Here is a 14,904-nt window from a genome sequence, read left to right as displayed (position 1 = left end):
ATATATTAATTCATCATACTAAAATACTACATCATTCTTTTATAGTACAAAGATGTTTTCCAAGCCAGTAGTATTTCATTTCCATCATCAGAAAAAGTGAGAAATGAAGGTATACTTGGCTTTTTAGAGAATAAACGTGTTAGTTCATTTAGTAGATTATTCCAGAATAGAAATTAATAGGATTATTGGTCACAAAGTACAGAACTATCTCCAATGTTAACTATACCAAATCACATTTTTCTACTTAATTTAAAAATAAACATAACTATGAACTCCAAAATGTTACCTTTTCTCACTCGATCCCAGTATATCACAAATTTATTTGATTATCATTAAAGAAAATGCATAGGAATTCAAAGAAATCATGATTTTTACAACTGACTTCCTTTCTTGTACTTCCCCTAGATGAATCAAACTCTACCAAGCCCCGTCCTACAGTTTTTGTAACAAGATAATTCATTTCCTTGGCAGCTAAGAATCCATTTCCTTTCCCTTTGGCGAAGCTGCTGTTCATAAAATACAAATAAAATTATCTAATCCAAAGAAACATAAAACTAAGTTAAAACTTTAAAACTCAAAAACAAAAATATAAGTGTTCCACTTATATGGAACTTATAGTGGAACTTTGAAGAGTTCCACTATCCAAAGCCAAGTAGATGTGATGATTTATAATGGGATCAGCTATCAAGCTTAAATATTCTATAACATTTAGGAGTGTCAGGTTTCTGCATGAAAAAGGTAAACAGATGACATTAATTTATCAGTTGAAAGCATTATTCTGTGTGTTGAAAAACAAAAGAGAATGTTCAGGTAAAGAAGATGTATGTCAATTCTAGTGAAGACATTTTTAAACATATTAGAATAATGTTACAGGAGCTTCCTCCTTTGACACTTAATTTCCTTTGTTGGCATATAATTTTTTGCACACATATTAACATGCTGAATAAAACACAGTTTATGAAGGTACGGCAATCTGAAAAAAGAAAAATCTATTCCAAGTTGTTTTTGGAAGTTGTTATTGCTATTCCAAGTTGAATATTCTACAAATATTCATCATGTACATTATATGTAAAGTATGATAAATGCAGTATGCCCAGGGTTTTAAGATTAGAAGTGAGTTATTCTTGGAAATTTAGTAAACCATGGAAGACAGGATAGAAAACTATTTAAAATGTCAAGTATTTTAAATTATTCTTTAAGTCATAAAATATAATAAAGATAATAATTACCTTTTCTTCCAAAAATCTTATTCTTTTCTTTAAGAAAGAGTTCTCTTTCTCTGAATCCTTAAGTCGTTTTTTGATGTCTTCATATGCAGTGACAAGGGCAAAATGTGAAGCAACAGACTCATCTCCTGAATATATTGAGATTGGAGTCACCGTATCTCTCCTATGTGCTTTTTCATGATTCAGAATGCAGATATCATCTTCTACCAGTGCATCCATGACAGCTTTTTAAAAGAATATAAAATACAAATGTCCCATTGAATAAATGAGCAAGAGAGATGTATTTAGAATGAGCATACTGGGGCAATGTTTAAAAACTCTTTTCTTTTAGAGGCAGCATAAAATACTGGTAAAGGGCATGGACTCTGAAACCAGATTCTAGGAGCTGCATCCAAGTACTACTACTTAGAGCCAGTGTGGCTTTGGGCAAGATGCTTAATCTCTCTGCCTCAGTTTCCTTATTTATAAAGTATAAAAAATCGTAGCGACTATTTCACAGAATTCATAAGAATATTAAATGAGTTGATATCTATAAAGCATTTGAAACCAACCGAAGCTATTAAAATAGTTTTAGAAAAAGTTGTGAAACCATTTTTATGGAAAGGATAAACATTTTTAAATACTTAATACCCATTATTTTGTTCTTATCAGCACTTCCACTTACATATATAAATAGCAAGTTTTATAGCTTCCCAAACTATAAATTATCAAAAACTCCAAGTACAATTCATTACAAGACTATTACAGAAGTTTTAAGGCATGCTCCACTACATTCTTCCCATACCAGTAGTTGTTTGTTGTGCAACTGCAATAGTACCCATTAAAAAAACTTTTTAAAATGTTTTTTTTTTTTTTATTTTTGAGAGAGAGAGCATGTGAGGGAGAGGCAGAGAGACAGGGAGACACAGAATCTGAACCAGGCTCCAGGCTCTGAGCTGTCAGCAGAGAGCCCATCCCGGGGCCCGAACACATGAACTGCGAGATCATAACCTGAGCCAAAGTTATATGCTTAACTGACTGAGCCCCCCAGGGGCCCTGGAATTAACATTTCAGTACTTACCATGTCCCAGTACCTTGTACTACATTCTCTTAATACTATCTCATTTAAACCCATCCAAACAATTCTATGAGATAGGTATCATCTACATTTTATAGGATCACAAAGGTTAAGTACTCAGTCCAAGTAAAAGCTAGTAGATGTTAGTTAGCTCTGTGAGGGTGCAAGTTATGTTTGTTTTGTTCATCATTGTGTCCCCAACTCTAACACCTAAGAGAAGCAGCCAGTTACTCCATTAGTTAGGGAACTTACTTGCTCTGTACATCTACTTTTGCTGTTAGGTTCATCATTACTTCCCCATCTGAGAGTTATGTTCCTGAAAAACACTGTGGAAGGAGAAATTGTGGCTGAAACCTTTTAAGACCTCATGGGAAAAACAGGGTAAGAGGGGCTGCATATCATAAGAGAACCTAAAAAATCCTTTTAAACATTTTTAAGTTTGAAATAAAACACCAAATACAGCATTCTAAATAAAGACTATAATGGAATTTCATGTATCTTACATAATTAAGGACTACTGAAAAAAATTTTATTTACTATTCCTTGCTTGGAATAATATTTTATTGCTTACTGTGTCAGTCACTGTTCCAAGAATATTATAGGTGAGGAATTGAAGTAGAAGGAATTTAAGTAATTTTCCCAAGTAACATAGTAAATAATGAATTGAGATGTAAACATAGGTGATTAAACCACAGAATCCATGTTTTACTATGCCTGCTTTTCTCCAAAACTTCTAGCCTCCCTCCCTGTATCAATCAATGCCTATAAAGTCCATTTTGCTGTATTTCAGACAACATGAGTATTAAGGAAAAGTGTGTGTTTTTCTGGTTCTGGTCTTCTATCACTGTATTTCTGCTTTACTGGTTTTACAATGAAAAGCTTCCAATTGTTCTCAACTAATGTTAGAGTTTGGTATGCCTAGCAATTTTTTTATATCTAGGATTATAGGAGAGGTAGGCAAAAATGAATGTGTGTACTACAATCTGAGTAGGTGAAAGCTATCAGACAATTTTCACCAATACCAACTTAAAAATTTCTAAGCAGGGCCCCTGGGTGGCTCAGCCAGTTAAGCATCTGACTTCAGCTCAGGTCATGATCTCACAGTTCATGAGTTCGAGCCCCACGTCGGGCTCTGTGCTGACACCCATAAGCCTCAAGTCTGCTTTGGATTCTGTGTCTTCCTTTCTCTCTGCCCCTCCCCCTGATCACGCTCTGTCTCTCTTCCTCTCAAAAATAATAAACATTAAAAATATTTAAAATTTTTTTCTAACCATATAGGACAACTCCTACTCTTAAGTTAGAATCTTTCCCAGCCTGTCAATAGAGTCCAAAAATAAGAAAGGACTATGCTACCTACATATCCCAAAAAGGTGCCAGGTCCTTAGAACCATACTTAATTTCTGCTGCTTCTGGTGGAAGATATACTTTCTTCTCGTAATGAAGAAAAAGTTTTCTTCCTTTAATGGGGTTTACTTTTTCCTCTCTGAATTCAACCCTTTTCCAAAATAACAGCAAACATCATACCAGTCATGCTGCTGATAGCTGAAATGTTGGTATTTCCTCTCCAAAAGGAAAGTATGGGTTATTCCCACATTGCAAACTGCAAGTATGCATATGTATATCCACATGAGATTCTTTCTCCTACATGTTATATCTGAAAAGCTTGCTAAGCAGAACAAGAATAGTTCGCTAGTTAAGCGGCAGCAGGCAGTATAGTTTAAGGAGAGATAAAATTGTGCCCATCTTAGACATAATTTCTCATATCTTAATATCCAAATGAGGAGTTATTCAACTGGGATAATTTTTTCTCCAAAGAAAGTTGAAAAACAAGAAGTAAGCATAAACTGCTCTACACAATCAACACAGATGTCCTACAGACTGTGCACTTTAAGGATCAGAGCATATATGCTTTTACTTTACACAAAGTTCTAGCTAGCTCAGCTGTGTGATTTCCTATTCATTTTTATCACGAAACAATCATTTATTCAGCAAGGAAAACCCAGTGTGGAAAACAGCTGGGCAGTAAAATAATTACCACACCATAAAGATAAGTAATATATTTGAAACAAGAGAGAATGCTATGGAAATTGAGGGTTGGGAAGGAAGAGTGGTTTTGAAAGAAGTATCACACACACAAAAAATGACTCTTAGTCCCATACTCTTAAGTGAAGAGGATGGTTATTTTCATTGTACTTAAAACTTCTAGGAAGGAGAAACAAGTTCAAAGACCTGAAAGTATGGGGAGAAGGTATGAAAAGATAAACAGCAAAATGTGAAATAAAAAACCTAACAGAAACAAACTCTCTTTATAACAGAGACTACAGAATTTGGTCCTTATTCTATGGAATTCAAGAATGGATAGGATTCAAGAATATGAAGAATACTTACACAATATTTATAAAATGTATCTGTAACCAAATGAACTACTCAGTATTGTGCTAAGTATTTTAAAAACATTATCCCATTTAATTCTCATGACTACACTCTGAGGTAGAAAATCTTACTGTATTCATTTCACGGATGAGAAAACTGGGGCCTGGGAAGGTTACAAAGCTTAACCAAGATCAGATGACATACAGTACAAGCACTTGGATTTCAGAGCCTGAACTATCAGTATTTTCCACCCAACGAATTTTCCACATACTCAGATTTGTTAAGAACTACAAAACTAGGAATCTTATGGAACGACTTTTAAGTATCTTAGATGGAAGGAGATATAATGATATAACAATGTCACATGTATAATATGATAAGTGGTCCTTTTTAGGACAAAATCAGTAATGCGATTGGCTTATTTTATATATTTAAATCTTATTTCCTATTTTGGTTTTAAATCACCAAAAAGGTGCATTTGGTGTCCTCTCCAAATATGAGAAAGTATTATTTGCATTTATATGCTTCTTGCAGGTTTCATACTATTATTCCAAATATTTACTTATTGTACTATAAACATGACTTGGAAAGCACTGGACAGCAGCATGAAAATTGCTTATCTAATTGTCCTAAAAATTATATGAGAAATAGCCATAGATTAAAACACACCCAAGGGGTGCCTGGCCATTCAGTTGGTAGAGCATGCAACTCTTGACCTTGGGGTTGTAAGCTTGAGCCCCATGTTGAGTGTTGAGATTACTTAAAAACTGGGCTTAAGCATCTGACTCTTGATTTCAGCTCAGGTCATGATCTCACGGTTCCTGGGATCCAGCCCTGCATGGGGCTCTGTGCTGACAGCATGTACCCGGGTTGGGATTCTCTCTCCTCTTTCTCTTTCTAAATAAATAAGTAAACTTAAAAAAAAGAATACAACAACTGAAATAAAAAATACACTAGAGGGAATCAACAGATTAGAAGATGCAAAAGAATGAATCAGCAAACTGGAAGACAAGATAATAGAAAGGACCTAAACTGAATAGCAATAAAAAAGGAGGACGAGGAGGAGGAAGAAGAAAAGGAAGAGGAAGAATTTTACAAAATGAGGGTAGGCTAAGGGATCTCTTGGACAATATCAAGCAAACATACATTCACATTTCAGAGGTCCCAGAAAGAAAGGAGAGAAAGGGGCAGAAAACTTATTTGACAAAAATAATAGCTGAAAACTTCCCTAACCTGGGGAAGGAAACAGACATCCAGGTACAGAAAGCAACCAGAGTCCCAAACAAGATGGACCAAAGGAGGTCCACAACATGACATACCATTAAAATATCATCAAAGATCAAAGATAAAGAATTTTAAAAGCAGCAACTTTGCAGGCCAGAAGGGACTGGCATGATATATACAAAGTGCTGAAACGTAAATAACCTACATCCAGGAATATTCTACCCAACAACATTATCATTCAGAATTGAAGGAGAGATAATAGTTTTCCAGACAAGCAAAAGTTAAAGGAGTTCACCACCACTAAACTGGTATTATAATAAACGTTGAAGGGACTTTAAGTGGAAAAGAAATGACCATAATTAGAAAAGGAAAAAATTTCAAGAGTAAAAATAGAAGCAAACATAAAGTTAGTACAGCAATCATTTATAAAGCTAGTATGAACGTTAAAAAACACAAGTAGTGGGGCGCCTGGGTGGCGCAGTCGGTTAAGCGTCCGACTTCAGCCAGGTCACGATCTCACGGTCCGTGAGTTCGAGCCCCGCGTCGGGCTCTGGGCTGATGGATCAGAGCCTGGAGCCTGTTTCTGATTCTGTGTCTCCCTCTCTCTCTCTGCCCCTCCCCTGTTCATGCTCTGTCTCTCTCTGTCCCAAAAATAAATAAACGTTGAAAAAAAAATTTAAAAAAATAAAAAACACAAGTAGTAAAATCTATTATGTCCTAAAAAAATTACTTAAGAGTAGTAACAAAATAAAAAAGATGTAAAATATGGCAACGTATACATAAAATGTGGGAGTAAAAATGAGGTTCTCTCAAAATGTGTTTGAACTTAAGTGACCATCAACTTACTACAGACTGTTACACTTAGGATGTCAAATATGAAACTCATGGTAGCCACAAACCAAAAACCTTTACAGATACACAAAAAAAGAGAAAGAAAGCCAAGCATAACACTAAAGAAAGTTCTCAATCACAGGGAAAGAGATCAAGAAAGGAACTGAGAAAAACTACAAAATAACCAGAAGACAATTAACAAAAAAATGGCGCTAAGCACATACCTAGCAACAATTTTTTTTTTTTTAATGTTTATTTGGAGAGAGAGACAGAGACAGCGAACAAAAGAGCGCATGCATGCACAAGACGGGCAGAGAGAAAGAGGGAGAGAGAAAATCTCAAGCAGGCTCCATGCTCAGGGCAGGGCCCAACGAGGGGTTCAAGATCATGACCTGAGCAGAAATCAAGAGTCAGAAGAAGCGCAACTAACTGAGCCACCCAGGTACCCCTATCAAGGATTACTTTAAATGTGAGTGGTCTAAATGTTCCAATCTAACGACATAGGGTGAAGAATAGATTAAAAAAACAAGACCTACCTATATGCTGCCTATAAGAGACTCACTTCAGATTGAAGTGAAGGACTGAAAAACGATATTCCATGCAAACTAAAGCAAAAATATCTGGGGTATGTCAGAGCAGCTTGGGTGTGGGAGGAGTGGCTGCAACCAGGCAGCCCGACTTTGTAAAGGCTCTCAGCACTCTGTGACCTGCAGGCACCCAGCATGCACCTACCCTACTGCCACAATGCCCAAGAGGAAGGTCAGCTCCACTGAGGGGGTGGCAAAGGAGTAGCCCAAGAGGAAACTGGTGAGGCTGTCAGCCAAACCTGCACCCACAAAAGTGGAAAAGAAGCCAAAAAAGGAGGAAGAAAAGGATAAATCTTCAGACAAAAAAAAAGTAAAGGGGAAAAGGAAAGCAAAGGGAAAACAGGTTAAAGTGGCTAACCAAGAAACAAAAGGAAACTTACCTACAGAAAATGGAAAAACTGAAAATGAGGGGAGTCTAGCCTCTGATGAAGCAGGAGAGAAAGAAGCCAAGTCTGATTAATATCATATACCATGTCTTATTAGTAGTGGTCCCTGTCTCCCTACGTATGCAATCCAGAGGAATATTTTTATTAACTATTTTGTGAACCCAAGTTCTTTAGTAGCTCCACAAACATTTTTAGGAAGGAGGGAATCCCACCTCATACCATTATTTAAGTGTAAATGCTTTTTTAAAAAGGTGAAATCATTTGCTAGTTGTTAATTTTTATTTTTCGGTACAACCAGAAAATAGTGGGATATTGAATACGGGATGCTTTGATTATCTTGGGTGTCAGTTTAACATTCCATAGATGGGGTAGTTTTTATATCCTATAATGCCAAGCATACTAAATGGCAATTTGGAGTCAGTCATGAGTTTACTAGGTCTTGAACATCTTAAATTACTTCTATTCCAATGTTGTTTTTGACAGAATTGATTCCTAAAGAAGACCACTCCTTGATCTTGCCTCTCCCTGTCAGAATTTTGTGCCCTCTGTAACATCTTGGATTTGGTCCAGTTTTCCTAGTAACTTTGCTAATGTGCTGTGCCAGACTGAAAATTTGAGTATGTAATGTATATAATATTAAATTGTGAAATAATGGGACTTAACAATGTAACAGCATATCAACATTTGAATATATTGCTGTTAAGAAAAATTTGCCTCCAAATTTTAAGCTGAAAGGTCACTGAAATAACCTTTAGAAAAAGAAATCACAACTACATGATTTTTCAAATTGTTCGGTACATATGTCTAGAAATGTGTACAAATTGAAATGTCTGTTCTGATCCCCAGAACAATAAAAACTCAATTACGGAAAAAAACAAACAAACCTGGGAGCACCAATACTTATCAGATGAAACAGACTTTAACACAGACTGTAATAAGAGACAAAGAAGAGCATTATGTAACTATAAAGGGATCAACCCAACAAGAGAATGTAACAATTATAAATATCTATGCATCTGACATTGGAGCACCTAAATAAATAAAGCAAACATTAGTTAGCAGACAAGAAGGGAGAAACTGACAGTAATACAATAATAGTCAGAAACTTTAACACCCTACTTACATCAATGGATAGGTCATCCAGGCAGAGAATCAATAAGGAAATGGTGTTTCTGAAAGACACATTAGACCAGATGGACTTAACACAGACATATATAGAACATTCCACCCAAAACAACAGAATACACATTCTTTTCAAGTGCACATAGAACATTCTCCAGAATAGATCATGTTAGGCCACAAAACAAGTCTCAATAAATTTAAGATTATAATCATACCAAGTATCTTTTCTGACCACAATATGAAACTAAAAATCAATCCCAAGAGAAAAACTTGAAAAACACAAACATGTGAAGGCTCAACAACATGGCACTAAACAACCAATGGGTCAATGAAGACATCAAAGAGAAACTTAAAAAAAAATACACTGAGAAAATGAAAATGAACACACAATGGTCCAAAATCTTTGGGACACAGCAAAAGTAGTTTTAAGAGGGAAATTTAATGCAATACAGGCCTATATCAAGAAAAAAACTTTAATTAAAAAAAAATTTTTTTAATGTTTTTGACAGAGAGAAAGCACAAGCAGGGGGAGGTAGAGAGTGAGGGAGACACAGAATCAGAAGCAGGCTTCAGGCTCTGAGCTGTCCGCACAGAGCTGGACACAGGGCTTGAACTCACAGACTGCAAGATGATGACCGGAACTCAAGTCGGAGGCTTAACCAACTGAGCCACCCAGAAGCCCCAAGAAAAATTTCAAATAAACAATCTAACAATAACCTACAGGAACCAGAAGAAGAACAATGTCCACAGTTACTAGAAGGCAGAAAGTAATGAAGATCAGAGCAGAAATAAACGAAATAGACCAAAATAAACAAAATAGAGACCAAATAACAATAGAAAAGATTAATGAAATAAAGAACTGGTTGTCTGAAGGGACAAACAAAATTGATACACCTCTGGCCAGACTCATAAAGAGAAAAAAAGGAGAGAGGCCCCCAAAAAAGTCAGAAATTAAAGAGGAGAAATAACAACTGATATCACTCAAAGACAAAAAAGATTTTAAGAGACTACTATGAAAAACTATCTATCAACAAACTGGACAAACAACTGAAAAGAAATAGATAAACTCCTGGAAACACAATCTTCCAACACTGAGTCAGGAAAAATAGAAAATCTGAACAAGCAATTACTAGTAATAAAATTGAATCATTAACTTAAAACACTCTGAACAAACAAAATCCTGGACCAGATGGATTCACCAGGTGAATTCCACCAAAGATTTAAAGAATTAATACTTATTCTCAAACCGTTCCAAAAACAGAAGAGGAAGGAAAACTTCCAAATTCATTCTATGAAGCCAGCAGTATCCTGATACTAAAACCAGACAAAGACACTACAAAAAAAAAAAAAAAAAAAAAAAAAAAAAAAGAAAAGAAAAGAAAACTACAGGTCAATATCCCTGATGAAGTCAAACAAATAATAGCAAAAATCCTCAAACAAAATTTTATCAAACTGCATTCAAAAATATATGAAAAGGATCATTCACCACAATCATATGGGATTTCTTCTGGGTATGAAGGATGGTTCAATATCCACAAATCAACTTAATGTGACATACCACATTAGCAAAATGAAGGATAAAAGTAAGATGATCATCTCAATAGATCCAGAAAAAGCAATGGACAAAATTCAACAGCTGTTCATAATAAAAACTCTCTCAACAAAGTGGGTTTAGAGAGAACATACCTCAGGATAATTAAGGTCATATATGAAAACCCCACAGCTAACATCATAATAGTGAAAACCTGAGAGCTTTTCTTCCAAGATCAGGAACAAGACAAGAGTGTCTGTTCTCTCCACTTTTAATCAACATAGTACTGGAAGGTCCTAGCCTAGGAAGTTCTAGTAAACAAACAAGAAAAAGAAATAAAGGGCATCCAAACTGGTAAGAAGTAAAACTGTCATTATTTACATGGCACTAGACATAAAAAAAAAAAAACAACCTGAAGACTCCACCAAAAATTAGAATAAACAAGTTCAGTAAAGTTGTAGTTTACAAAATTAATATACAGAAATCTGTTGTTTTTATACACTAATAAAAAAGTAGCAGAAAGAGAAATTAAAACAGTTCCATTTACAATTGAACCAAAAAGAACAAAATACCTAATAAACTTAACCAAGGAAGTGAAAGATCTGTACAGTGAAAACTATAAAACAATGAAAGAAATTGAAGACAACACAAATGAAACATATCCCATACTTTTGGGTTAGAAGAGTATTGTTAAAATGTACATCCTATACACAAAGCAATCTACAGATTTAATACAATCCCAGTCAAAATACCAACAGCATTTTTCACAGAACTAGAACAAATGATACTAAAATTTGTATGGAATCATAAAAGACCCTGGATATCCAAAGCAGTCTTGAGAAAGAAGAACAAAGCTGGACATACTACAATTCCAGATTTCAAGATATACTACAAAGCTACAGTAATCAAAATAGTATGGTAGTGGCACATAAAGAGACACAGAATAGAGAGCTCAGAAATAAACCCATGCTGACATGGTCAATTAATCTATGACAATGGAGACAAGACTAGGCAACGGGGAAAAAGATAGTCTCCTCAACAACTGGTATTGAGAAAATTAGACAGCTATATGCAAAAGAATGAAACTGCACCACACTCTTACACCATATACAAAAATACACTCAAAATGCATTAAAGACCTAAATGTGAGACCTGAAACCATAAAATTAGAAGAAAATCTAGGCAGTAATCTCTTTGTCATTAGACTTAGCAACATTTTTCTAGACATGTCTCCTCAGGAAAGGGAAACAAAAGCAAAAATAAACTATTGGGGCTACACCAAAATAAACAAACTCACATGGCAAAGGAAACCATCAACAAAACACAAGGGCAATCTACCAAATGGGAGAAGAGATTTGCATATGGCGTATTGATAAGGGGTTAATAGTGATAATATAAAAACTTATATAACACTAAAAAATCCCAAATAATATGAACAAAAAATGGGGAGAGGACCTGAATAGACATCTACCCAAAGAAGACATACAGACGGCCAACAGATACATTAAAAGATGCTCAATATCACTAACCATCAGGGAAATGCAAATCAAAACCACAAGGATATAGAACCTTACAACTGTCAGAATAGCTACTATCAAAAACACAAAAAATATTAAGTGTTGGCAAAGATGCATAGAAAAAGAGGCCCTAGTGCATTCCCTAGTGGAAATGTAAATTGGTATAGTCACTGTGGAAAACATGATAGAATAGAAAAACACATATTCTGGAATAGAATGGAATAGAAAAAAAACATTTAAAAATAGAAAAACCATTATCACTCCGTAATTCCCCCCAAAAATGGAAACACTAATTTGAAATGATATATGCACCCCTATGTTTACTGTAGAATTTACAACAGCCAAGATATGGAGACAACCTAAGTGTCCATTGACAGACAAATGGATAATGAAGATACGGCACACACATACACACACAATGGAATATTACTCAGCCATAAAAAAGAATGAGATCTTGCCATTTGTGACAACAGGGATAGACCTACAGGGCATCATGCTAATGAAATAAGTCAAAGACAAATCTTACATGATTTTACTTAGATGTACAATCTAAAAAACAAAAGAACAAAAGCAGAAATGGACCCATAAATACAGAGAACTAATGGTTGCCAGAGGGGTAGGGATGAGCATAGCATAATGTATATGGTTGTTAAATCAGTATATTTTACACCTGAAACTAATATAACATTATATGTTAACTATATTTCAGTAAATAAATAAAATGATAATGGAAAACAAATAAACAAAAATAGTGACTGCTAGACTGCACTGCAGATCTATGCAAGTCAGTATATATAGATATAGATATATATACATCTATAGACATATCTATATGTATATCTACATATAGATATAGATATATATCTGGGATGAAAATGTCAAACTGAACTTTCAATAATCATCCCATATGATTTTAAGTCCCTATCCAATTTGACAGTCATTACTCTACAAAGTGGCTATTATGCGATTTATAGAATTCCAACTGTAACTAGTATTATTAAACAATTGTGGGCATGGTTAGTTTTATATTATCAATTGTTAAACAGCACCTAACTTTTGCATGGAGATTTTGTTTTTAAAATTATAGAAAGCAACTTCATTATCTCTCTCGTCACAATAGTATAGGAGAATCAGACAGATTTACCTATAGGAAATATATAATGCAAATATTTTATATATTTGGAATTAAACTGACTCTTCTTAGATGTTTACATAAGAAAAGTACAAATTAAAAGAGAATTAAAAAGGGTTTCGGTGAAAGATGTTGACAGTTATTGCTGAGAACAATGAAATTCCCAAGAATGATTAAAACGTGTTCTGGTCAGCCAATCCCAACATGAGGGGCAGATGATTCTACACTATCAATAAGCAAAGCTCTCTACAATTCAACTCCATTTTGAAATGATCTACCCAGAGACAGCAACATATTCCACAGGTAAAGGGCTTGGTGCCACAAGACTGCCCTCTACTCTGGACGCTAATTGTAAGCCTAGGTTGTTACCTGTGCTTCCGACCACACAGATACATAGGTCCTGAACAAAGCAGCTCTGTCCTCCTGGAGTTTGAGGCTGGCACAGTGGCATGTGAAAAAGTTCTGGGAGCTCTCTGAACCCTCTCCTCTTTAGGTTTTCACAAAGGCTTCCTTACACAGAAATGATTAAGCCATTGGCAATCGATTCAACTTTCAGCTCCTTCCCTCTACCAACCTTGGTGGGACTGAAAGCTCCAACCCTCTAATTACATGGTTGGTTTCCTTGGCAATCAGCCCCATCCTTAGTTGCTGTCCAAAGTCATCTCATTACCATAAACATAGTTTCAGTAAACAGGGACTGGTTATGAATGAGAAGACACCCATTTCACCTTCATGGCTCTGAAGCAACTTCAGTAAAAGAGGTTGTTAAGTGACCAAATAGGACAAAAGATGATCCCATACCTCTTACCCTCAGAAAATTCCAAGGGTTTGGGGGGCTGTGGGCCAAGAACTGTGGACAAAAGCCAAGTACATATGAGAAACGTATTTTGGCTATCTAAATGATCAAATATACATTTCTTATAAATTACAATATTGCAATGATAATGGAGAAAGAGCAACGTATTTGCCACATAAGGTGGGTAAAAAGTATCAAGAGTAGTTCCTGAGGCTAAGGGAGAGACCAAGAAAAAAACATTCAAACACTGTAAGAATTATTCTAGAAAATCCTAAATTGCAATCTTCACTACAATCAACATTAAGAGCCCAAGGTGAGACATGCTATACATACAGGGTTGTGAGATGTTAGAAAACACAGAAGTATCTTCTGACACCAGACACGTCTTTTTTTTTTTTTTTAACTAGGAAAACATAGGATTATCCTGTCATATTTCATCATCATGGTATTTACCATATCCATCGCTTACCATATGCCAGGCACTAGTGCTTCCACAGGCATTTTCTAGATTCTTAGGAAGGAACTCTTATCCTAATTTATAGCCAAGGTCTTAAAAAAATTAAATACCTTACCTACAGCTACATAAGTAATCAGTGGCAAAACTGGGATGTGAACCCATATAAGCTTTCTGCTAAATCTGTGCTCTTAATACAACATTCTGAGAGACAATACAACATGGATTCGGATTTTTTTCTAATAAGAATCTGGAAAAGGCAGAGCTCAGTGGTAGAAAGAACACTGACCAGAGATTCAGAAACCCAGACTCTAGTCTACAATCTGCCACCTTGATTACTGACAGGTTTACCTCTCTCGATCTAAATTTTCCCACCAATAAAATGACAGGGTTGAACTACATCACTAAGATCCCACCTTCTGAAATTGTGAAGGCAAAATTTAATGCAGATATAAAACGGCAACCTAAACAGACTGAAAGAATTCACATTTTTTCCAGAAACTGACTAAATGGTATAGCACAAAGCTTACCTCAGATCCACACCAATCTTGGCTAGAAAGTTGTTATCACCACCACAGATGAAGAAACTGAAGCTCTAAAGAGGTGAGGCTCATTTCCCTGTAGTCGTACTGGTGGTATGCGGCAGAGCTAGGGTTGGAATCAAGAAC

General features: G+C 35.4%; 1 protein-coding gene and 1 pseudogene across 3 annotated transcripts in view; one reads left to right on the top strand and one right to left on the bottom strand.

The window, feature by feature from the left end:
- Positions 1-14,904, bottom strand: part of AZI2 (5-azacytidine induced 2) — a 37,942-nt gene that overhangs the window by 20,709 nt on the left and 2,329 nt on the right. The window contains exons 2-3 of one of the 3 annotated variants that reach the window (XM_040479993.1): positions 8,808-8,856; positions 1,230-1,450 (exon numbers count right to left, since the gene is read on the bottom strand). In XM_040479993.1, coding sequence (XP_040335927.1) covers positions 1,230-1,445 — 216 coding nt within the window. In that variant the 5' untranslated portion in view covers positions 1,446-1,450; positions 8,808-8,856. Of the gene's footprint in view, positions 1-1,229; positions 1,451-2,535; positions 2,597-8,807; positions 8,857-14,904 lie in introns of those variants that run through there. The other 2 variants (XM_040479991.1, XM_040479992.1) reach the window with 2 other exon arrangements.
- LOC121033568 (non-histone chromosomal protein HMG-14-like) lies at positions 7,456-7,758 on the top strand (annotated as a pseudogene).

The sequence above is a fragment of the Herpailurus yagouaroundi genome, unplaced genomic scaffold, assembly GCF_014898765.1.
Source record: "Herpailurus yagouaroundi ecotype Mexico unplaced genomic scaffold, PumYag 159, whole genome shotgun sequence".
NCBI classification, from domain to species: Eukaryota; Metazoa; Chordata; class Mammalia; order Carnivora; family Felidae; genus Herpailurus; species Herpailurus yagouaroundi.
This window is presented reverse-complemented; position numbering and strand designations above follow the sequence as displayed.